General features: G+C 33.0%; 1 protein-coding gene across 1 annotated transcript in view; it reads right to left on the bottom strand.

Moving 5' to 3' along the window:
- The window catches only part of CDH9 (cadherin 9), a 154,973-nt gene that overhangs the window by 89,235 nt on the left and 38,157 nt on the right, over positions 1–27,581 (bottom strand). The window contains exon 2 of the mRNA XM_079145496.1: positions 19,604–19,879. Coding sequence (XP_079001622.1) covers positions 19,604–19,831 — 228 coding nt within the window. The 5' untranslated portion in view covers positions 19,832–19,879. The remainder of the gene's footprint in view (positions 1–19,603; positions 19,880–27,581) is intronic.

The following is a 27,581-nucleotide window of genomic DNA, read 5'->3' as shown; positions in this document are numbered from 1 at the left end:
CACTCTGGAGAGTGCTAACTATAGTGATGTATTTTCATTCTAACTTTAGAGAAATGCATGTTCAGTAGGACCAGCTATAAATAATAATATCCATTTTGCTCTCAATGCACAAAATTCATTAAATATAAAACCTAGAGTCAAAAAGAACAGGATTTAGAGTGAATCAGTATCTTGCAACACATTATTTGTATATGTTGCTAAAATCAACTACATGGATAGAAAGTACTTTGGCATTAAGTTTTACATTAGAACATTTTCTTGTGAAGTTTAATCTCCTTACAATGAAATCTGTCCTTATTGCTCTAAGAAGTATGTGTGTGTGTGTGTGTGTGTGTGTGTGTGTGTGTGTGTGTGTATGTGACATTCCTGCAAAATACTAAGGCTTTGGAAATATAAAGGGACTAAATTTTTATTTTGACAGACTGCACATAAGTGTACACATGCTCAAACTCACTCAAAGAGGAGATGATAAAACATCAAAAATATATAAATATATAGTAATAGAGCACAGAGAAAAGAGCAACTATGGACAGGTGGAAAGTGCCTCAAGAAAAGTGACAACATGTACACACCTTAAAAATATGAATGTGATTTAATAATTATAAAATGAAATGTATTTATAAATGAACTGGAGGTGTGGAAATTAAATGTGGCATGAGGATTCTGTGAATGGTAAATGGTTTATGATTAAGAGTATTTAAAGAGTAGTGATATCAACATAATTGGGAATTTTTCCATTAAGCGTTTAAGAAGGACAAAATTGTTATACATCATTTAGAAGAAAGTAGTCTGGAAGGAGCGCATAAACCTAATTTGAAAGGTGGAATGGCAAATCAGGAATATTAGGTCCAGTTGAGGTTCTGAGACCGTTCTTGAGAGACTGACTGCTTAGAACAACAAGGTATGCCCACTGTGCACAGGATTTTGAGACATAAATCAATAGATCTATATCAATGACTAAAGAGGAATAAAAAAAGGAAACATCAATAATAAGCTAAATGGAATCATCTTCCTGCATACTTTTCTCTACTGGATGTTTTTCAGTCTCTGTTTGAGGAAAAATATTGAAGGAATTCTTATTAGGACTCAAAATGTATAGGCAATCACTGAAAAAAATTCTGCAGATCCTGCACTTTATATGCAAGTCGAAGAGACTAAGGAATCAAAATGGTGTGTCTTAAATTAGGATTGCTAAATGAAGTCAGGTAATTGTAAACTCAGATATTTATCCAAGTTTGAAACAATACCTGTAAATACTGGGGCTTTACAATAGATTGCTGCATATGCCATATATAATAGATCTATGTTATGACTTCAAATAACAGATTAAAAAATAGCAAAAGCTAGCCTTAACTACAGTGGTCTGTCTAGACTTCCAAAGTTTTTGCTCAGTATCTGACTGCATAACTATGGCATTTTCTTTTGTACATGAGCTTGCAATCCCATTTTTATGTTTTATTTTGCAATTCTTTACGAAAACTATTCCTTGAAGATTAGCAGTACAAAGTGTACAAACTATGGAAACACAATTGAGACAAAATTGAAATTTATCACAAGCATATAATTATAGAATATTATCCATATATTTCAATCTCTTTCATAACCAAAGTTTTTCAAGTGATTCTAATGAGAAGAAATTTCACGGATTTGAATCTCTCTTCCCTAATAATTTTAACGAGTATGTGTTAATGACTTTCTTTAAATGAATTTTCTTTCTTTTTATGTTGCTATTTCATGTTCTGTTTTTATATGAAGAAGAAATTTAGTGGTTCAAATGATGTAAAGAATTTTTATATTTTAAGAGGCATTAAAGCATCAACAAAAGAACATGTAATGTTTATATTATCTGATATTGCTCCATTTTAACTAAATATTTTGTATTCACATTAGGAAAAGAACATCCCAAATGAGTAAAAGAATGATTTTCTACTTATTAACATAAATAAATAAATGCACATGATGTGCGCCCTCATTCACATTCACAAAGCTCCAGCCAAACAGTTCAATCAGTTTGGAAGATTTTTCACCTATTTATTTTTAGCTGTGATATCTTTGCTTAATCAGTGCTGTGATTAGAACAGGAATAAACAACATTGCAGTCTTGGTTTCAAAAGTCAAGTTTAAAATCAACATTGAATTAAGATCTAAGTTTCAGGCACTGAACTGGGTGTACGGAACATCTCACTTCAGGAATCATCCAGTCTAAATAGATGTGATGGGAACATTTACATAGGATTCTAAATTTGAGAAAATGCTGATGAGTGTTCTTTTATTTTTTCCAACTTTATTGAACTATTAATGACAACTAAAAATACAACATGATGTTTGAAGATTATATATATATATATATATTATATAATATATAATATATATATAGTGAAATGATTATATATTGTTTCTCATATTTGCAATTGTACATGTGTGTTTGCTGAGATCATTTTTTTTATTATTACAGACTGCATTTTGATTCCTTGTACACAAATAGGGTACATCATTTCGTTTCTATGGTCGTGCACAAGGTAGATTCATACCATTCGTGTAATCATACATGCACATTGGGTAATGATGTCTGTGTCATTCCACCATGGTACATAACCCCCTCTTGAAGAATGAGATCTTAAGATCTACTTTCACAGCAGTTTTCAAGTTCAAAACACATTATTATTGACTGTACTTATCTTTCTGGGTATTTGATCTGTAAAACTGAAAGTCTGTGTCCTTTGACGAACATGTCTCCATTTCCTTTATCATCCAGCACCATATCTGTTTTATGTATGTGGAATACAATAGAAAAGTAGAAAGTTCAAAAGGACAAAGGCTGACAAGTTATACTTGACGAGTGCTCCCACTATTCAATGACACATGGCAGAAGGAGTTGCCTTGAAAGGAGAAGCCAATCACTGGTTTCACAAGCACCTGAGCTGTTAACAAGAAGAGCAATGCTCTGACTCTAAAATAGACTTTACAGGTACATACAAAAGGTGAATAGAAAATGTTTTGTAGGGGCTTTCATATTTCTTAGCATAGTAGAGTCTGTCTCAAAATATCAAAGCTCATATTCTTTAAGAAGGACATGTAAGAAGGAACTGTTTCATTCCATCATGTATAGTAGAAAAAAATCTGAAATTTCTTCCTAATGTAATAGATTATGAATCAAAACTAAATAAAGATGGAGCTATTTGGAGAATGAGCTATTTAGGCTGAGTACATTTGAGATCATTTTAAGTATTACAATATTAGAATATTTAGTGTTGCATGAATCCTGCTTATTCATATTGGACAAGATATAATTATATTTCCAAATAAGGAAATATGCTGGTAGAAAAAAAAATGAGATATTGGGCATTAGCAAGGAGAGAAAACTGCAAAAGCTATGACCTTGAATAAAACTTTTTATGGTCTACTAAAATTCCAAGCTTTGACTCTGAGCATCTTGGGGCAGAGTCGAGAGACATTCAGGACTCTCTAATCTCTATTAAAATTCTCAAGTACTTAGACAATGTGTATATTTTACATGCCCAAAATACAGCTCCAAGTAACTTAGTAAAAATGTCATCAAAATATTATATCTATTTATCTATCTATATCTATCTATCTATATATATTATAATGGAATATTACTCAGTCTTGAAGAAGAATGAAATTACGGCATTTGCCAGTAAATTGATGGAGCTAGAGAATATCATGCTAAGCAAAATAAGCCAATTCCCCAAAATCAAAAGCCAAATGTTTTCTCTGATATGCAGATGCTAATTCACAACTGGGGAGTGGGGCTAAGGAAGAAGAGAGTCACTTTAGATTAGGTACAGGGGGTGATAGTATGGGAGGGGTATTGGGGTAGGAAGCATACTAGAATGAATCAGATATTATTACCCCATGTGTGTATATAACTACATAACTGCTGGGATTCTACAGCATTTATAACCAGAAGAATGAGAAATTATACTCCATTATAAATGATATATCAAAGTGCATTCTATTGTCATGTATGACTCATTAAAACAAATTTAAAAAATGTATAAGAAAGTTAGAAAACTGAACAGAGATTCTATGAGAAGGAAGCAGAAATTAGTTCAGTCCTTGTCAAGTTAGTGTGGGTTTTTTAGTGTTTCAAACATTTTGTGGAACACAGGAAGAGTGAGTCCTAGAAGTAATGAACTATTTGAAATATGGCTACCTTAGATAAAATTTACATGAAAAGACTGATATGACATCATATGAAGTATTGATAATTGCTGAATCTAGCTGAAGAATGAACAGAACTTCTTTGAACAATTTGGGTGACACTGCACTTGAAAGTTTGTAATGATTTCAAAATACAGTTCCCAGAAGTAAGCAGGGATATCAACTGAGTTGACATTTAATGTTAGGTGATATTTTAGTTTTCTAATTTCTAGACATATCTCATTTCTCCTTTTTTGATTCTCCTTTAATGTTTGCAACATGTGCAGCTCAACCTGGTCTATGAGAGTTCCAATTTGTTCATATCATCACTTCCCCTGGGGATTTTCTTTCTAGTTATTCTAAGTCATTCTAGTATTTGAGTGGTTTAAAACTACATTATCCAAATTAATTGAATAGCTTAGCATATGCTTACTGACATTATCTTTGTAAAGTATCTATTCACTCTTTGCTAAATTTTATTATTTCCTATTCATCTTTTAAAATTGATTTATAGACTTCTACATGCATAAATGTTTTGTCATATCTATTATTACATAAATTATGTGTATTAGAATTATTTTTCCCCTTATAAACAGAGTATGAGTATTTTTCCCCTTGAATGAGTATTTTGGCATCTGTAGTCCAAGAAAATTGTCTAATATAACCATAGCACTATTGTATAATTAAACTTGGATATTTAATAATTAATATACTTAACATTCCATTAATTAGCCTCTTTTCAAATATGCCAAGTGTTCCTATAATGTCATATAGTATTTCTCCTTGCATATCCAGAATTGCATTTTCTGAAATAGGCATGTCACGTTAGTATCTCTAGTGTTTAACAGATTCTCAGAGTAGTAGAAAATGACAAGTTAATTTTAAAAGTTTTATCAAAGTATAAAGAACTTTTTTAAAAAAAATTTTTAGGTGTAGATGAACACAGTATCTTTATTTTATTTATTTATTTTTATATGGCGCAGAGGATTGAAACCAGTGCCTCACCTGTGCTAGTCCAGTGCTCTACCACTGAGCCACAAACCCAGCCCCTTAAAGAATAAAGAATCTTGAAATCTAGATATTTTGAAAAAAAATAAATAAATAACCCTGGTTGGGAGCTGGAAGTGGGGCTTATAAGATCAGATTGGGAAAAAAAAAAATGATGTTTTAGTAAATAACATGGTTTTTGTTCTTCACAGAATGAGAAAAAAAATTCTAAAATTCAATTAACAAAAAACCCAAAATAGCCAAAGCCATCCTGAGCAGATACAGTGAAACTTAGACATCACAAAATCTGATTTTTAATTATAGAGCTATAGTAACTAAAGTAGCATGGAGCTGGCACAAACCACACATGCAGATGAATCAAATATCACAGAAGCTACAGAGACAAATCAACCTTTCTCACTAGATTCTTGATGAAGGTACCAGAAGCATGCATTGAAGAAGACAGCCTCTTAGCAAGTGGTCCCAGGAAAACTGGATAAACATATCTAGAAAAATGAACCTAGATTCCTATCTCTCACCCTGTACAAAAGAAAACATATCATGTATCAAAGACCTAACTATAAATCCTAAAGCATAGCAACTGTTAGAAGAAAAATAGGGCAAACTCTTCAGTACATAGGCACAGGCAGACTTCCTGAATAAGACTCCTATGGCTCAGGAAATAAGAGAATCAATAAATGGAATGGTATCAAATTGAAAAGCTTCGGCACAGCAAATGAAACAACAGAGTGAAGAGACAACCAGCCCAATGCGAGAAAATATTTGTCAGCATTTCTCCAAGAGAGGGCTGATTTGAGAACATAAGAACTCAAAAAGTTCAACATAAAACTAAACTTTAAATGGGCAAATTAACGAAACACACATTTTTGAAAACAAGAAGTACAAATGATCAACAAAACAATTATATGAAAAAAAGTTCAACAATTTTAACCATCAGTGAAATGCAAATCAAAACTACACTGAGATTCCATTTCAATCCAGTTAGAATGGAGAACATCAAGAATACAAAAATTAATAAATGCTGGCAAGATTGTGGGGGAAAATAACTCCTTAAACATCGTTGGTGGGAATGTAAGTTGGTACAGCTACTATGGAAATCAGCATGAAACCTCCTCAAAAGGCTAAAAATAGAACTACCATATGCTTCAGCTATTCCACTCATGGCATTTCTCCAAAAGAATTAAATTTAGCATATTTTAGAGATACTTACCTAACCATGTTTATAGTAGTACGATTTATAAGAACCAAATTATGGAATTAGCCTGTATGTCCATAAACAGATGACTGGATAAAGAAATGTGGAATATATGTACAATGAAGTTTTATTCACTTAGAAAGAAGAACCAAATTATGTTATTTTCAGGAAAATGAATGGAATTGGAGACCAAAACATCAAGCAAAATAAGACAGACTCAAAGAGAAAATTATGGTATATTTTCTCTCCTAGGTAGAAGATAGAAGGAAAAATAAACCAAACAAACAAACAAACAAAAAAAAAAAAAAAACAAACCCTGGATTTCCATGAAATTAGAAGAAAGACTAGTATGATAGACATAGAGAAAAGTGGGGTAGATATTGGGGAGTGATATTGATCAAGTTATATTTTATGGATGCAAAAATATGCCACATACAGATCCTCATAACATAGGTATAAAAATATAAAATGTAATTAATCTACACAAATAAGTTTTTGGTGGGGTATCAGAGATCGAGCTCAGAGGCACTTGACCACTGAGCCACACTCCCAGAACACTTTGTATTTTATTTAGAGACAGGGTGTCACTGAGTTGCTTAGCACCTCGCTTTTCCTGAAGGCTGCTTTGAACTGCTAGGATTACAGACTTGCACCACTGCTACGATTAGCTTTTTTATATGTTAGTTTATATATGTACACCTTTAAACAGTCAAAATTGACAACACACACCCATATACACATGTTTATTAAAACCCATAACCATTGATCCAGATTTATTTATATTCACAGAGATTGTTTATTTTTTAAATCAAGTTATTTAGATTGCATTTTCTACTTGATACAACATTACAAAATAATTAAAAATTATTTCATGGAAAATCACCTCGAAAATTACATTAAACTTAGTTATAAAAGGTAGAATACAATTCGTTTGTGCCATATGATTAGTAGATTCAAATTTTATGGAAGACAAGAAGAGCAGAATCAATTTACCACATCACAATTATAGTTATCAATGAGTTGTCAATGTAGGTATTTCATGCTTTTTTTAATGCTTTATAAAATTATTTTTCGCTTACTCAATTCTCCACTATCCATATGCATTTAATATCTCCTTGCATGCCAGGAGAGAAAGCGTTTCTGTTCTTTACAAAGGACATCACTTTAAAATTGCCCATCTATGTTTTAAAATTATTCAAAACCTTCTAACGGTCTTTGTTCTCTAATCACAAGTCTTCACATTCTCTATCACTGCATTTGACTTACAACTTCAAGAAAGCAGCAAAGGATATAATGATAATTGCTGACCAATCAGGAGACAAGAATAAAACTAGTGAGAAAAAAATTTGGAGGGAATATGTAACAGTATTTTTCTGCCCTTTCTAAGAGTTCTACTAAAATTAATTGTGTGTATGCCTTGTCTGGATTTCTTTCGATCTCCCTAAACCTCCTAATAAATTGTTAGTGAGTAACCTCTATATAGTTAATTCTAAAAGATTTCCCGTATTCATCATCGGAAAATCCCATTTGCTTTGTTGTCTTTAACTTAAGGGCACTCTTCAAGTCACACGGTGTCAGGGGATTTGTACTAGACCTTTCTCCATGGCTTTCCCCTGTGAGGCATAATCAGACACAGCACTGAGAATGCACCACTTCTCTCCTCCAATACTGTCTGTCTTCCTGTTGGAAATGTTCAAAGATTTTAACTTTCACTTTGACCTTCCAATTCATCATCAACAGAGCATGTTATTCTTTGCTGACATTGGACAAACAGGAACTGGAAAAGAGTGTTATTTTCATTACCCTATCTATTCTAGATATTGAAGAGTACTGACTTACCTACCAACTTACTTTTGAGTTGCCACTATAGTGGCAATTATTCTTTTATTTTTGTGGTCTTTCATTTTATTCCTTTTAAGTGTTTGTCTGACATCTATAGTGTAATAAAATTTCAGTATTACTTTGTTTACATTAATTTCAAGGTATAATGACTTCATACAGTTATGAGAAAAAAATTCTGGTTAATTTTATTTTTTTAATTATGTTTTAAGATTAATAGATTTTATCACAAACCTTCACCAAATGGAATATGGTTTAAGTTACTTTTGTTATGCATGACAAAAAATTATTTCATAATATATATATAAGAATTATAAAGTACTATCATTAGATTAAGCCATCTTAGATTATTTTCTTATGTATACAAAAAATTCCTTCATGTACTTTGGAATAGAACTTTTAGTGATTATTTAAATCATGTTTATTGGGTTAAATATAAAAATGGCAGTGAAGTTCCTTTCAGAAATCTGTAAATTAAAATCATTTTCAATAAGTAACCTTTTTTTCACTACTTTAAATTTTGCATTTCTTGTCAACAGATATTAATTTTGCATTTCTTGTAAACAGATATTAATATAAAAATAAAGAGACAAATAATGGAATTAACTTTTTAAGTAGGAACTTTTAAAATATGTATTTTCAAAACAGATATACACATAATTGTTGGTAAATATTTGTCATTACTTGAAACAAAATAAATGCACTAGTGAGAAAATACAATTTTTTTCCCAGTAGAGCTTTAACTCATTAAAACTAGTGACTGTGATATGCTTCAAAGCTTAAACTGCCAAAAGGTAAACATTAATAGGAAAAAAAAAATTCATATTTGTTCTGATTCCAGTCATGTGCATGGGTTTGGTAGGACTGGAACTTTTGATATTACTAGTAATAACAGTTAATTCTTCACAGATTACACACACACACACACATACACACAATTTTACCAGGAGGCTGGTGTGGAAGCAGACAGGCCATTTCTCAGCAAGGTGGGAAGTGGCGACTTCACTGGGATTTAATTCTGGACATTCAAAGCAGATCAGGGACTCAGGAGGATGGATGTAAAAAAATAAAGAAATCCCCAGGGCAGTTGCTGCTGGCGGAGGCATTCTGTCCAGCCTTCCCCTACTCACAGACTGCCCCCCACCAGCATAAATTGTGGAGGGATAAGTCAATTAAGGAAACCTGCATTTTAAGGAGGCTTGAGGCAAATCTGGGTAGAAAGTATCAGAGATCAAAGACACTTCCCGACTAACATGACCAGTGCTACAAACGCAGAGGAGGAAAACAAAAGCAAACAAACAAAAACCAGAAGAATACAAGCAAATAAGGGAAAGAAGTAAGCTCTACATTAACCCTATTTCTTGTATTATGCAGAAGACAAATTTCTTAAATTGAGGAATCACAGTCAAGATTCAGGCCCTTCATAGTGTCAAAAATTGAGAGGAGAAAATCCAGGAATGGAAGAAGCCACAGAGGAGGTGGTACCAAAACTTACATATACAGTGTAACATGCAGCTAACACCTAAAATAAACATGCAGAGAGCAAAGAATATGTGGGTAAGAAAAATAAATCAGAGGTAATGAGTAGCCTGAAGACTGATACCTGAGCAGAGATTTTAGCCACTCCAGATCCTAGGAGAGAAGATTGAAGCTCCATAGCATGAGCTTGGTAAACATTTTGGAATTTCCAGTAAAACATTAGAAGAGTGGTAATTCATGAGTTAAGAATGGTGTACTAGGCATAAAGGTTATATTACAAGACTAAACAGATAAAGAAAAGAGTAATCTGCTTTTAAATTTTTAATACAAAACTTACATAACATCAAAGAAGAAAACAGTAATTGTACTGCCTACTGGATCAAAACTCCATACTCTTAAGAGGAAGATAACAGAATCTAGAATCCTCACAATGTGCTATTTATAAAGGTCAGTATGTAAAGAAAAAATATTCAACACAAATAGAAATAAAGAGAATCCTGATGCTGGATTTAAACAGGAAAATCTTTAAAATAACTCACATAAATATTAAAAAATATAATTAGGCATACTGAAAGAAAGCATAAGTATATAAGGAATGTCACAAAATATGTGAAAAGTCAAAGAAGTGAAATACTAATACTAGAAATGAAAAATAAAATATCTGAAAGAAAAACCTTTAACAGTAGATTGGACATTGAAACATATAAAAATATAAATCTGAAGATGGTACAATTAAAATATCCAATTTAAGCACAGGAACAAATCAATATTTTGATAAATCAGCTACAGTCTTCAACTATGGAACAATATGCGGTGTCTTACATTACTTATATTTGAAATTTCCAAATTAGAGAATAGTCACAAAAGTAATCTTTTAAATGTTTATGTAATTTTAAAATTCAATGAAAAACAACTCACAGAATTAAGGAGGCCAATGAATTCCAAGAATAACTACTACATCTGGGTATCAGAGCAAGAGAGCTGAAAACCACAAATATTAGCAGAAACTTAAAAGCAGCCAGAGATACATGCACATTATATATAGGACAACAACAATAAGAATAATGAATGACTCTGTGGTTGGGGTGGCACAATTGTGGAGGCTAAGCTAGGGGCATCCCAAGTTCAAAGTCAACTTCGGCCACTTAGCAAGGCCCTGAGCAACTCAGTGAGACCCTGGCTCTAAATAAAATATAAAAAAGGACTGGGAATGTGGCTCAGTGGTGAAGCACCTCTGGGTTTAATCCCTACTACCTCCCTCCATTAAAAAAGGACAATGACTGACATGTTATCAAAAATGATACGATCATTATAATGATAATATTGAAATCCCTTGGTACAGAAGTTAGAATATATGCTTTAAAATCTCTCATTCTATGAAAACCTCTTTGAAAAAAAAAATTGCAATTTTTTTTAAGTTTAAAAAAAAATGATAGAACCCACAAGGCAAGAAAATGGAAGATGCTAAAAGGAAAATAAAATGGTCAGATCAAGGTCTGTTTCTATATTCATTAAAATATCTTTCAAAAATGAAAGTTAAATGGAATATTTTCCGATATACAAAAGCTAAGAATATTTTGTGCATATATGAATAAACTGCTACCAGGTAAATATCAAAGACTGCCAAACTTCATAAAAATGCATAAGCCAACCATGAACTCTTTGCATTTCAATAAATCATGGTAGCTGCTTTTTAAACACAATTATGTGGAAAAATGCTGAGAACTAAAGGATGACAAACGACAAAGGACACAATCACATGCCTCAGGTAAAGTGAAATCAATTTAGTAGTGTTATTACAGACAAAGGGCACAGTTTCATAATGATGAAAGACCATTTAATCACAAACTCAAGAAAGAATTGAATACACACCTCATAAATGCATTAATAAAAGTGAAAAAATTTTGACAAAAGTAGAGATAAATTTAGCAACATAGTTTTCAAATTTCTACTCCCAATAAGAATTGAGCAAGGAGAAAAAAATATTGTAATGAGAGATAATTGAATAATATCTTCATGTTTTCCTAAAGATAGAATATTAATAGTATCCAGTAATATGAAATAAATACCCATTTCAAGTACATATGACACATATATCAAAACAGCTTCCAAATGACATTCTGTTCTAAAATCTTAATAAATGAGAGTAATTCTTTATTTGATTACAAACTATGACCAATAGAATAAAAACTGTGGGAGAAAATGATTATAGTTTTTGAAGAAAAAACATTTGCTTTTAGAAATATTGAGAGTATCAGAACTTTCTTAAATTGCTCAAATACAATATTGTATATCTTTTTCATCATAGATTTGCAGAGTCAACCTTTATTCACTAATCTTGAACTCATCTTTGTCCCTTTGTTTTTAATGTTTATTTCTGAATATGATGATTTATTATAATCACATTCCTAAGAAATTCTGACTTTGAAATACAGTATTTACTGGGTGGATTCAGCTAACTATATATTCAACTGCATATTTAGAGTGAATTCAAATACTTCATAAACTCATTGTAAAACTTTGACAGTTTTAGGATACCTTCTTTACACCATTTCCATAAACACCAACAATTCAGTTCTGTGGCCTTCATTTTTTTAAGATTTGCTCAGGACAAACTTCAAAAGATTTGTATGAGTACTGTTGAAACATTTGTATTTGGAACCAATGTCTTTTTTCTTTGGAAATAGGAAACATGGTAATTGTAAACAAAAAAACAAGTATGCCTATATTATTACTCGGGAGAATAATTCTAGGGTCAAATTAGTAACTACAGAATTTATTAGTGATTTAGTCTTAGCCAGGAGTGGTGGTGTACACCAGTAATCCCCACTACTTAAAGAAGGAGGCAGTAGGATTGCAGGTTTGAGGCCAGCCTTGGCAATTTAGCAGACCCTATGTAGAATGATAATTGCTTAAAAAACAGGAACTGGGGCTCATGGGCACAGGTAGAATCTTCTACACACACACACACACACACACACACACACACACACAAGAGCACACATTTTAAAACGAACCAAAACTAAAACCAAGAATTCAGTACATTGAGTAATAAAATAAAATATGTCCACCATGAACAGACACATCTGGTAGCTCTCTCACTTATAAGACCAAAAATAATAGCATTTGATTATCGTACACAAAAAAATTGTTTAGGAAAGGGTGAATGCTTCTTACTCCTACTTCTAGGGCTTCAAATTTCAGGATTTCCATTTTCACACTAATTAATACTACTACACAGGAATAAAATGAAAACTAAAATGCAGTTGGAAGCTTATAAATAAATATCCAATGCATTAATGTGTTATACTGGTGCATTGATTAACTGCTGGTGGTATAAAGAGTTATAGATTTTCTGACGTACAATTGGCTAATAATATATTCGTAAAGTCTTAAAATTGTTATTTTTACTTTAAGAATTTCCACTTCATAAATCTAATCTTAAATATGGTAATTGGTAATATAGAGAGAATATTAAGTACAAAGCATCCACAGAGATGTTTGTGTCTATATGTATGGGTATATGTATATGTATATAAAATCAGAATCAAAATTTTGTCAGTCATGACTCATTCCAACATTTTAATAATATGCAAAAATGTAGCATTATCTGCAAAAGGCAAGATAAAATATTTATAAGAAATGGAAAACCAGCAATGTTAAAGAACATATCCAGTAAATAAGAAATTATTATTTAAATATCTTAATATTTTGTGATATGATTATAGTTATCTTAGTATTTTCATCTGTTTTTAAAATTCTCTGCACATAGCTTTCTAAATGGTAACACATATTGCTTTATAATGATATATTTTACCATAATAAAATATTGATTGCAATAATAATAACTGATGTCTTTGTGTTTAAATATTTTCCCAAGTATTCCCTCTGTACCATTCTAGAGGCAGTACTACTTCTGCAGTTTCAGTTCTCTTTCTTCCTCTCCTCCTTCCTTCCTTCTGTCTTTGTTCCTTATGAGTAAGGATGGCTCTGTCCCTTTCAAATTTGATGTAGAAGAAGAAAATATTGTAATATTAGGAATAATTCAATAGTACTGAAGCCCGTGGAGGTGTGACGAAAAATTACACATATTATTTGGTAGTCATAGTAATAACATTTTCTTCCACGTGTAATATTTTTAAAAATAGTTTCACAGTTACTTATATTCTAACAATAAATAAAATTAAAAAGTTCACTTATATTTTAGAAGCAGGTATATGTAAGAATAGTTGCAAATCCTAATTCAGACCAAATTGGCCTCAAATTATATTTTTGTTCAAAATACTACTTCAAGTTATCTCTATTAAGGAATAGAGATTAGTTTTAGTAGAAATCATTCTGAAGTATGTGGTGTTTGAGGTAATATGGGAAAATGACAGTGGTTTGAATGCAGTTATGGAACTTAAATGTAATGGAAATAGAGGGACAATTAGAAGAACAGCAAAAACTAACATCGTTTGCTGAGAATGTCTGAATTTGTAGTAGCACATAAATGGGAAAAGTAAATATATTTCTGGTAAATTTGATCTGATTTTTATAAATCTCTCAGGATCCAGACTAATAAATTCCCAATAAAGAGTCTTTGAAATACCAACTAAATATTATTTTTGAGAAAACAAATGATTTGAGGAAAGGGACAAAGAACACTTAGGTCTAAAGCAGATTTGAATTCACAAATTCTAGAAGGAAAAAAATAGAAGATAGAACACAGTAATGGAAATATTCCATGACTATGATTTTGATCATCTTACCAATGTGAGGAAAAATACTGGCTAGACAAAATGAGGATGGGTTTCCTTTTGTGATATAGCAAGGAAGGAGATTCTGGAAAAGGGATCAGTTATTACCTAGGAAAGGGTCTGTGGACATGAGGAAGAAAAAGAAAGGTGTATGCAAGAAGAAATATTTCATGCCAACCAGAACTAGGATGCACAGTTAGGGGAACACAGAACATAGACTGGTTTATGAGAGATTATTGAACACTTTTAATTCCTTTTGGAAAAATTTGGATTGATTTTCTATAAAATTGCAAGAATGTTATTATTCAAAAAACTTTATAGACTGTGTATTTGAAGTAGTTGGAAGAAAGGTTTCTTTAATTATTCACCATGAAGTAATGGTAAATATCTGAGAGGATAGATGTACAAATCACACTGATTTTTATCCTATGTGTCAATTTTTTAAAAAGAAAGAAAAAGTATATAATATGTTTTTTAGTAATTTAGAAGAAAGTATTAGTTCAGTGTGCTGAGATGCACTGGTTGGTCTGATGAGTAAGGTATTGGTAGTAAATATAAAAAGGCTAGTTCAACTTTCATTGTGGATTTTTTAATAGAACTCAGTGTGAAATGAATATTTGTGGGCTATCTTGGAAGTCTGGTTATAATGGTTGATGATGTTTAGTATTTTTGTCATGCATTCTGAGCTTTAAATAATCAACATAAAAAGATAATTTTGAAATATGATGTATTCATAAATAAAAAGTTGCTGCTACATGTACTGCATCATAAATAATGACATTCTAAAAGCTTCATAAAGTTATTTTATTTAGATTCTTAAAAATACTATAATATACCATTAAAATCATCAAATTTCCCTTAGTAAATTTGAGACTCTATATCTGTCTTTAATGTCTCCTCTGCCTGATGCTTAAACACATCAAACTGCCATGTCCTAAAAGCCTAAGAAACAAATTTCCAGTCAATCCAATATTTTATATGTGCTTTAGGAATATATTAATATTTGGTGCATTATCAGCATGAGTGAATGTGAAGTTGTCTGAATTTTGATACCCAATCAAATATAAACAAGACTTGTCCCATTCTTCCACTTTATATTTGGTACCTTTGGTTCACATTGTTTTCATTGACGACAAAATCCAGTATAACCAAAAATACAAAGCTTGATAAATGTTAAACGCCTGTTTTATAGTCTATGATTACAGTCAAAATTACCTCAATTATGGAATAATGGAAGTTTCTGAAGTAAATTTATAAGACTTGAGAACTAACTCTAACCAGGATCCTATTATATTCTTATGGTGGTTACTTGTAGGCAAGTCATTGATACCATGTTCTATGTCCTGAACAAAACTAGTGCTCGATACGTATATTCAAATTAATATTCAAATTAAAATGTAGCAGTCGATTAAGTTGATATTTTAAAAAATTCAAAGAATACTAATATTTTCCTTTAAGGAGAATTGGTGCTCTATCAGTTATGTCTGGAAATCTGGTGTCTTGTCATACAATAATGTGGTTTAGCAACTAGATATTAAAATCATAGAGTAATTCTGTCCAATTCTTAATACTGGCCATATAACTGATGATTGATCTATAATAACCAAGTAATCTTCAGGATCTTGTTCTAATGTATCAAATAATCTAATGTGGATGGGGCACGTAGCTCAGTTGTAGAGCACTTGCCTAGCTTATGCAAGGCCCTGGGCACACATGCACACAAAGGAAGTGCATGTAAAAATTCTCCAACAAAAGAAGAGGAACATTTGCTGTACTTCTTACTAAATTTTATTTATTTCTCTCTTGAGAAATATTAATATTCTGCATAAATAATTCAGTGAAATATCTGTCCAAATAGAAGAGAAACTAGATTACAGTTGTAACTTTGAAATTCTTTTCAGTAAAAATGAAGAATTTTCTTGTTACACAAAATAGTATTAGTAAATCTCTAATACTTTCAGTCAAAAAGAACAAAGTAAACTATTTCTGACTTTTTTCCCATTATTATAAATAATTAAAGTGGCATTAAACAATTCTACAGCATTTCCTTCTTAAAATATCATCTTAATCATCACTTTCTTGCTCTTCTAATTCATTCAATGATGAAAGCAAACTAGTCAATCAAGACTTGTGTTTTGCCCATAACTAACTTTCAACAGATTTTTAACAGATTATTTACACACAACTCTGTGAAAACAACTGTCTGGAATTCTAGGTTTAACTTTATTCCATTATATTAGGTATTTTTCCTCTATATCCAATTCCACCTTCTTGAATTTGTCCACATGAACATTTTTACTGGTTCCTCCTGCCCACATTGGCAGATGCTTATAAAAGCCTAGAAAATAGCTGAATCTTAAGAAAAAAAAAATTAATGGCAATTAATTTAATGTAAAAAAAATCTGAGGGTTGAAAATTAAATGACTTATAAATTCTATATAGTTTCTGAATGGCGCCATTAGGATTTAATCTTATAAATTTCGTATCTGTGTCTGTTAACAGACAGAATATATTAAATTTGATGCTATCATTTTGTTTATTCTCGAATTGCTTCTTTTATATTTAAGATCACACCTTATTTTTTATTTAAGGATTTTATGTTCTTCCAATTTTATATAATTTTATATCTTCTGTTTCTTTTTTAGAAATTTCTGTGATACCTAGCATGTACAAAAACTAAGAGCAAGCTATAAAAGTTGCTTTTCATCAGAAGCCACCAGTGTCTTTCCAGTCTTGGTGCATGGTAAATGTGGCAGGTGTAACTTCAGAGGGCATTATATCTCTAGTGCAGTAGATCCTGAAGGATAGGTTTGGTTTATGAGGCCAACCAGCAGCAGGTGGTCATAGACACTATCTGTGTGGTGTTCAAGAGGTTCAATTTCTACTAGAATTTTTGTGTTTCTCTAAGTTCAGGGTTCAGGCACTGCTGGTTTCTGGATAGGCATGTGATAAATGAAGTCAAAAGTAGTGAGAATAGGGTAGGGGAGGTGAAATAAACCCTTAATAACTTAACAAAGGCTCCAAAGTGGTTGGAATCCCACTTCTACAGTGAACTACATATAGGCACATGTAAGACTTGGCTCTACACCAAAACTAAGAAATAATTATGTATTTTGTTCCAAACTGTAATAGAGATGTTTTATTTTGTTAAAGAACTTTCTTCCATATATGTATATTATCTGTGGAAAATAAAATTGAACATATATATTTGGCTTAATTATTCTCATTAGACAAAAATTCTGATTATTGGAACCTTTTTCCATTTTTGACTTACGATCTGTTTGTGGGGGCTAAATAGACACAAAAATTGAATACCTTAAATTTGTTCATGGGTTACAAAAATAAGTCACTTTGCCAAAGAGAATGATAAAACATTTTATGAAAATAGCTAAACAGATTTGGCAACCTCTTTTAGTAATCGTTTGTAACAGATTATAGAATGTATTAAAAATAAACAAAGTACTACACAAAGAATTCAAACATAATGTGTATTTTAAGTTGTCCATGTATAAATGTGGTCAAACTATAATCAGCTCAGTGTTCAGAAAGAAGCATTTTTATTTTCAACTAAAATTAAATGCTTGTAGTAGTGCCTTAACAGCCCTGAGATTGCAAGTATCTCTTCTTTTATCAGTGGCCATTTTTCTGTATCTGTGAATCTCTAAGAATGAAACCATTTCTGTAAGGCCCTGTGACCTGAAGGTGCCCTTTATACACTGTCTTAGAAAAAGAATCATAAGGCAATTTCAAGTCCTTCGACACAAACGTCTGCTTGTTGAACTGGAAATGTCTTCACGTTAGTTAATAACTACGGTGTGGAAAGTGATGTTAAATGAGGTGTACTGGAGGATGCCATATGACTGACCTGAGGGGAAATGACAGAGAGAAAAGCAGCAAGTGAACCAGAGGGGGCAAGTGAGATGACCTATGGGACCAGAGGAGAGATATCAAAAGAAGTGGAAAAATTGGCTTCTGGAAAGGGAGGCTGCATTTGAAAAGTATATTGGCCCACACACAAATGAAGAAGTAGACCAAGATGTAAGCAATTTCACAGAATAAATGTGTTTCTGGTTTTTACAAAGAAAAAAATATTACTTTGTTCTACCAGGTACTCTTTTATCTTTTCATTATTGGCTTATTCTGATTTATTTGCCTGGTGTTAGTCACTCATCTGATTATTAAAATTACATCCAGTATTTTTGTGCAAGAATTAAGAAAAATAAATATATGGTCTGTGTATAATGTTAGTAGTTACACTTACTTACATGCTTATTCTCAGAATTTGGTAAGACATCAACATTGTGTATAAAGAAAACATAGAGATGGTGAAGAAATGAATCGTCCTGTGTGTAGAATAGTATGAATGAGATTGGTGAGGGATGACAGATAAATTGAAAATCATGGATGTCAGACAAATTGTGTCACTAAAGTAAAAGACAAAAAAAAAAAAAATGAGCTAACAAAAGAATTAATAAATGAAAGAAAGGAAATAGCATTATAAAATACTAAAGGATAAGAAGTGAATAATACATTTTCTATTACCATTTGTTTTTGATTGCTGATGAGAAACCATTCATGTTGCTGCTATTAACAGAGGCATACTTCCCTAAAAGTAGTGTCTTCTTTCACCTTCTTTTGTCTTTTCTTCCTCCTTCTGCCTTTAAACCTTTAGTCTGGATTACAGGCAGGAAGTAGTTCAGACTGATTGATACTAAGATTTGGAAGTATCTAGAAATATTTAATTTCTCACACAGAGGCTGTTACTTTTATGATGAACTAGTCATCAATAGATACCACTATATTTTAATGATTTTATGGTATACTAAATTTGTGATTTGTCTTGTCTTATATAGCATACAATTACACATAATTGTAAATTACATTTCAAGGAAAGTTTTAAGTGGCATACATATAAAATTAAATCATGACATGATTAACATTGAACCAAGGCCACACATGAGCTATCTTACTTTGGTTCTTTTTGCAGATAGTCATACAAAATGAGTATGTGACTTCATCACATTCCACACACTATCTCTTTAAAATAATCTGCAATAGCATGTTTTTCAAACATCATATTTAGGCAAAAGTTCTGAATAATTATTATTTGTGTGGAAAATCAGTACAAATAATAAACAGCTATCACTTTCATTTCACTTTCTCATAGCAAAGTCCTTACCTTGCCTACATATTGTGTGTCTGTACCTGTGTACTCTTCCAACAAGAAGAACTGATTCCACATCCAGCCACGCTTGGTGCGACGAAGAGTTTTACCATCATCTTTTGTCAGGCTCACTATCCTCTGGCTAGGTGAATAACTGCTAGACTTTTCTTGTAATGGGATGGTGTCAACTGTGTGCAAGATGTAGGTCCAGATGAATAATGGTAGACAATGGTAAGTCCTCATTATCTGCTACTTCAGAGGATGTCAGATTCAATGTATTGTCTGTAGCTCCTGAGGAGGAGGGGAGAAGACAGTTTTACTAAGTTGTGTTACACTTTCACACAACCTGTAGACTAAAACTTATTCTGAATGCTATTTAATTTTATTTATTTATATATATATATATGAATATATACATACATTTTTTTTTTCTATACTACAACAGTGAACCACCATTAAAACTTATGTACCACATAGGTAATTAAGGAAATATAGATATCTTCTGATATATACATATGGATAGCTCAAGTAAATGAAATAGAAATTTAACAACTTACTTCATGATTATTACATTACATTCATTTAAGTATAAATATATGGAGCTAGGTACAGTAGTATGCCTATAATCCCAGATAAACAAGAGGCTAAGCAAGGAGGATCTTAAATTTGAGATCACACAGAGCAAATTAGACCCTGTCTCAAATTAAAAATAAATAAATAAATAAAAATAGGGATGTATCTTATTGGTAGAAGAACTCTGAGTTCGATTCTCAGTACTGCCAAAAAAAAAAAAAAGGGGAATTATGTTTGTAATTTGAAGTATACATTTTTGAAAAACTAAGTGCTATAATATATAATATCGTAGAGTACTCCAAAGCCCATGACTAATAAAAGCAGAACATTTATCATTCATATAATATATACATATATTCATACATGCCTACTTAACGCTATATTCTATCACCTACCATTTTTAAAAAGGTGCTTCTCTACCTCCTCCTTCAGAAATAGGTTGAAAGAAAATGAAAGAAATAAACTGGGCACTTAATAATCATGAAAATTAATCAACTAAAATGGATGAAACACAGTCCTGAAACGTTAAAAAATAGTACATAAAAAAGGAGGGAAAAACCTCTGAACATTGAAATGGGCAAGAAATTTTTTGGCAAGACTCCAAAAACACAGGAAACAAACAAACAAACAAATCAACAGGCAAATGGGAATTCATTAAACTTTAATGCTTCTTTTCTGCAAATCAAAAGAAACAGTCAATACAGTGAAGAGGCAACCTTCAGAATAAGAGAAAATATTTGTGATCTTTTCATCTGAGAAAGGGATGATATGCAGAATACACAAGAAACACTAAAAACTTGAGAGCACAAAATTTTTAAGAAGATTAATCACAAAAGAAGATATATAAATTATCTATAGTTACATGAAAAATGTTCAACATCTTTAGTCATCAGGGCAATGTAAATCAAAAACATAGTGAGGTATTACATTAACCCAGTACAAATGAATATTATTAAAGAAAGACAAAAGACATACAAGAGCTAGCAAGGATGTGGAGAAAAGGGAACCCTTGAATAGTGTGTATAGGAATGTTAATTAGAACCATAATATAGAAAATATCATGGATGTTTGTCAAAGTAATGAAAGTTCTACCATCTGACACAGCAATCCCACTATGGGGTATATATCTAAAGAAAATAAAATCAGTATGTCAAGGAGAGGTGGGCACATCAATGCTTATTACAGAACTATTAATAACAGCCAAGATTCACCAACAACCTAAATGTCCATCAACTGATGAATGGAATAAGAAATGTGGTACATATACCCAGTGGAATACTATCCGTCTGTTATAGGGAATTAAATCCTGTCAACTATGACAATATGAATGGAGGAAATAGTTTTATTAAGTGAAATAATCCAGTCACAGAAAGGTAAGAACTGCATCATGTCACTCATGTGGAACGTAAAAAGTTAAGCTCCTATAAGTCAGTAGTGAATGGTGGTTACCACAGACTGGGGAGTGTCGGAGCAAAGGATGAATGGGAAAAGTTGACCAATGGGTACTAAGTTAGGGTTAGATAGCAGCAAGGAACTCCAGTATGGTTTAGCACAGTACGGTGACTGTAGATAAAAGTAACGTTCTTACTTTTCAAAAGTCTGTGTTTTAAGGCTTTTACCATAAGCAAATAGTAAATATTTGAAGAAAAAGATGTTTAGTGTTATTTCCATATTACACAATGTAATCAGAAGTATATGCGGAGACCCCCGAGGTGTATTCTCTGGGTGCTGCTACTGCTCACACTGATGCAGACCCCCGAGGTCTTTTCTCCCGGCACTGCTATCGTGGATATTGCTGCCAACGCCCAGAGGTTTTTCTCGTGGGGCACAGCTGTCCCTGATGCTGCTGCTGCAGGTGACTGCAGGTCTTTTCTCCAGGCCCTGCTGCTGCTTTTGATGCTGTCACAGTTGCAGTGGCCCAGAGGTCTGCTCCCTCAACACTGCCCTGAACTCTTGGCTGCCATCTACACTGTTGCTACTGCTGCTACCACCCACACTGCTGTCATCAAAGCCACTGCTGCTCCCTGGAGGTCACCTGGAGGTCTTCTCTCCAGTAGCTGCTGCAGCTGCAGCCACAGCGGCCACCACCACCACTGTTACCGCAGTCCCCCCACCTGCCTCCAATGCCACCCATATCTGCAGCTGCTGCTGACCCCCTGCCTGCTGCCACTGACTCCTGCTACTACCTCTTCCACCACTGCCCAGAGGTCTGCTGCCAGGGAGACCCCAGTTTTGTTTGCACGTGCCACATCCATTTTGAGACACCGTCCAGAGCCTGGGGTTTGTTTGGGGTGCCGATGGGTTTGCTGCCACTGCCATCCTGGGGTGCAGCTGACCCTGTCTGGTGACACTGGTCAGGACCTGGAAGTTTAGTGTCAGGGTGCCTACAGGTTTGGTTGCACCTGGGGTCTTCTTCCTAGGAGTGTGGGTTGCAGCCATCTAGTTACTATCTCTCAGGTTTGCTCATCCCAGGTGGTCTCTCTCCAAATTACAGTGGCATTGAGATCTTGGAACTGCAATGTGGTGGACCCAGGACATCTGAGGCCCAAATTGGAGAGATAGTGACTGGGTCTACCAGGGCCTGTCTGGGACAGGTGGTCTTGTGGGAATTCAGAGACAGGGCTGACAAGCTTTTGGATGCTGGTGTAGAGAGTTTGTTCAGTTTTCCACCAAGATTTGTCCTATTTTTATTTTTTTCTTCTCTGGCATCTCTCTCCACCATATTTGGAGCAGGGTGCTTTTTTGTGCATCAGTTTGTTGAAGACAGTGATATATACATGGTGTTTTGCAGTTCTGCTGTATATTCTTATATCTTTAAATTTTTTTTTTTCTCTTCATGTGTATTCTTCTTCTTGCCTGTAAATCTTCCTAGATTCCCTAACTTTTCTCCACCTAACATCCAATCTCTGTTGATTCCTCTACCACTCTTCTGTGGACTTTTGCTTCTGGCTTATCTCTTTCTCTCTCATGAACACCATGTCCTGCACTGTTTCTGTTCTTTCTTTGTCAACTATTTGAGATTGTAAATCTGTTTGGCAAATTTTCTCTTTTATATTGTGGACAGTGATTAAACTCGCCATTGCTGTTTATACTGAGAGGACAGTGAAAGCCTTACTGGGCGGTATTAGTATTGAGGCTGTATATTGCTTGTACTGGATTCTATTAATATTGGTCTCCTTCATAAAAGCAGGATTCTGGAAATCTTCAGTGACAACATAGGTCTACAGGGTAGAGTCTGTATTGTCTCAGCTCCATCCAACTAGATGGGAAAACACAAAAGCAACATGGAAAAGCAAGGGAACAAAATGTCGCATTATAAACCAGGATGCCCAATAAGCCAGTGACAACACAATAGAAGAAATATCCAAGAAGGAGTTTAGAATGTACACAGTTAAGCTGATCTGCGAAATAAAGGATGGTATAAAGAGTGAAACCAGAGAGAAAATACAGGAAGTGAAAGATCACTTCAATAAAGGTTAGAGATTGTGAAAAAACACCAAGCAGAAATCCTTGAAAAGAAGGAATCAACAAATCAAATTATAAACTTAATGGACAGCAACAGACTAGACTATTTGGGAGACAAAAACTTAGGCAATGAAGACAAAATATTTAATATTGAAAATAAAGTTGACCATGTAGAGAAGATGGTAAGAATCCAGGAATAGAACTTCCAAGAATTATGGAATAACCTGCAAAGACCAAATTTAAGAGTTATCAAGATAGAAGGAGGAGCAGAGATACAAAGCGAAGTAATGCACAAACTTTCTAATGACAAAATATCAGAAAATCTCCCAAACTGAAAGAATAGAATGGAAAATAAAATACAGGAGGCTTACAGGACCCCAAATGTACAAAATTTTAGCATACTCACACCAAAATCATTATGATGAAAATAACTAAAATACAGAATAAGGATAAGATCTTAAAGACCATGAGAGAGAAGAAACAAATTATATATAGGGGAAAACAAATTTGGATCTCAACTGGTTTCTGAAACCAGACCCTCAAAGCTAGGAGGTCATGGAACAACATATTTTAATCTCTGAAAGAAAAAGCATGCCAACCAATCTTTTATATCCAACAAAATTAAACTTCAGATTTTAAGATGAAATAAAACCTTCCATGATAGACAGAAGTTAAAAGAATTCACAATTAGAAAGCCTGCACTGTAGAACCTTCTCAACAAAATATTCCATGAGGATGATGTAGGGAAAAAAAAAAAAAAGTGAAAACCAGCTAAGGGAGGAACCACACTAAAGGAATAATCAAAGGAGAAATCGTCAAAGGAATAGTCAAAGGAGAATTAAATCTGCCATCATCAGCCACAGTTTCTCCTACTGAAGAGATATGGACATAACAGAAGAAAGAATGGAGACCGGTGGATATTATTATAGATTCTTGCTATAGTGCAAAACTATCAGCTCTGTCCAACATACTGAAGTCATCTAATTCCCAAATCTATTACTTAAAAAAGAATGTTAAAATGTACACATGAGTACATGATTGCAAATACACTCCCCAGTTATAAACAAAATCCTAAAACTCTTCATTTTCTGACTCAAATATCAGTTGACAGTAACTGTCATTTATCAGGACTGTTACAGGTAATCATAATCCTGAAAGCTATGGGACAACTGGCAAATTTAACCACAACCAAGGTAAAACTCTTTAATAAATATCTAAATTAACAACTAGTATTTAGAAAATAGCTAGCTGAAAAATATCATCTCGTCACCACTACTGCAGAACATACCTTGTAGTGTTTGGAGTGGCCATGGTGAAGTGAAAATTTCAGCAGCAGGAGAATCTCAAGGAAGCTGATGTCTCACTTATATAAAATATAACAAAATTGCTCAGCTGAGCACACTTGCTACCCTGATTTCTTTCCACAGGAGGAAATTATTTTTGCCACTGACCTTGATGACCACCTTTGCAGGAGCTATTGAAGATCACTCTAAATTTTCTGTGGGATATTCTAACTCAGATGCCCACATCATGTGGAATGTAAGCCTTTGATCAAAAAAATCTATCCATATTAACTGGATCCAGAGATTCAGGCAGAGGTCCTGGTCCCATAGGCCTTGCCAAGCTAGAGTATGAAATTCACATTCATTTCTAGTGAAATGAAAAACTGTTGAAAGCTTTTTACATAATATATTTAGAAAAGATCAATCTGGCTGCTAAATAGAAAATAGGCTAGAGAGTAGGAAAGGGATTTGGTTAAGGGAGAGATCAATTGGAGTCTGTTGCTCTAGTCCAGCAAGGGATGAACATGATATACAGAGATGTGTTTTGATGTGAATGCTGATTGTCTGCTAAGAATTCCTTTGATCCTTTAATATGGTCACACACATATTACAATTTTGCTATGCTTTTCCTTCTCATGGCCTGCACCTACAACTGTCTTTGAACCATGATCCTTGGCGAATGTAGCCACTTTATTTTCATGCAAAAGGAGACTAAAGTGCCTACAAGTTTGTAAGCATCTCTCATGGAATTCCTTAGCTAGTACTTAACAGATGCAGAATTGGGAAAATCCACACAATATTTACTTTCAAGAACTACCCTACAAAAATTATGCTAAATCTGGAAATCTGACACCTCTGTTTGGCTTCTTTTTCTTGGTTGTTCTGATTTCTTCCCATTCCTTCTTCCTCATTTCTTCCTTTTGAACTAAGAGGGTCTATCCTATACTTCATCCATCATCGTACTTAGAAAACATAAAACTTGTTTGATTTTTCAGGTTCATATTAAAGAGAAATTTTACTTCTGAATATATCAGACCTTAATCTCATCCATATCTGACTTACTTGACAATAGATTAGTTTTGGGACTTAACTGTAGAATTATTAGTGAAATGCACTAAGATACTTGGAACTTTCAGGATAAAATTTATACACTATTCATGAGGAAGTCATGGATTTTGGAGAGATTGTAGTGGAAATATTGATTGAATGTTTGTGCCACATCAATGTCCAGATGCTGAGATTCTAACTCCCCAGATAATATTATTAGGAGGTAAGAATGTCAGGATACAATTAGGTTTATATCAGGCCTTGAGGACACAGTCCTCATGATGAAATTAGTATCTCTACAAGGACATTAAGGAGCCTGAACTCTTACGTGACTTTGTCTAGGCAAGGATACAATAAGAAAACTGCAAAATGCAAACCTAGAAGAGTCTTCATCATGCACCAGATCTGCTGGCACCTTGACCTTGATTCTGATCCTCTAGAGCTCTTTGAAATAAATGTTTGCTGTTTAAACCACTCATTCAGTGGTATGTTCTTATAGCAGCCAGAATCCAGCAATGACACATTGATATTACTGTATATGCACCAACCTGAAGCTTCGCTTTAAAAACTTGTACAATTCAGGTTCTTTGCTTTTATGACACTCTAACCTGGATCAGTTTACCTGGTTTATCTAAGGCATCCCCTCCTCGTTTTCCTGTTCTTCATCACATTCTGCTTTTATGAAAAGTCTCTAAACAGTCTTTCAAAAGATAGTCTACCACATTACAGTTTCTTTTACTTTCTCTTATACCCTGTGTGTTCTTCACATTATTTAGCACAACTTTTAATATATGCTTGGATTACATGCTTGCTTCCCTTAGCTGTAATGTAACTTGTGTGATATATTTTGTATGTCACTGTGTCTTTCATAAAGTAGTTTTGGACACCTAGTAAGCAGAAATGTATGTGCTAAATTAACTGGTTAATAGATTAATGTTAATATAGATAACCCCAATTTTGAGTCCAGTATTCCATATGACTTTATATTTTGTTGTACAATCAAGATAATAAAAACATAGGAAGAGTTAGGAGAAAGTATCTCTTTTGAAATAATTGAGTATATTTTCTTCCTAACAAATGGAAAAAAATCTTCAGTGATACGATTAATATTCACAAAATTTGCATCAAATATGTTTAATAATGAAATTCACTAGTGATTAGTATGAATTATAGAATGTTTGTATGAACTTTACAACCCCTTCATTAAATAACTTTATTTTTCACATAACTCTTCACATATTTGTTTCACATTTAGGGAACATTAGTACAACTCTCTTGTGGCTAATTTAACACCTGTACTTTTCTTGGCTCTCAGATAACAGTGCACATTTTAAAAGGTTTTCTGCTGCCTTTGATTTTAAAGTTAGCAAGCTCTTATCCCATGAGGTTTATTAAAAATTCTTCATAGCCTTTATTCATTCAATAGCAACAAGCTGATTACCAAATTTTCTATGCTTAATTATCTCTATCAGCCTTAAATACTTTGCATTTTAATCACATTTCTGTTGATAAATAAATAACATCAGATGCATGATAAAGCACAATATTATAAATTTGGTTTAACTTTGATTTTATAATCAGGGAATTCACTGCAATCTTGTTAACTTTTAAAATTGAAAATTGTT

Source organism: Sciurus vulgaris (assembly GCF_902686455.1).
Source record: "Sciurus vulgaris genome assembly, chromosome: 6".
NCBI classification, from domain to species: Eukaryota; Metazoa; Chordata; class Mammalia; order Rodentia; family Sciuridae; genus Sciurus; species Sciurus vulgaris.
This window is presented reverse-complemented; position numbering and strand designations above follow the sequence as displayed.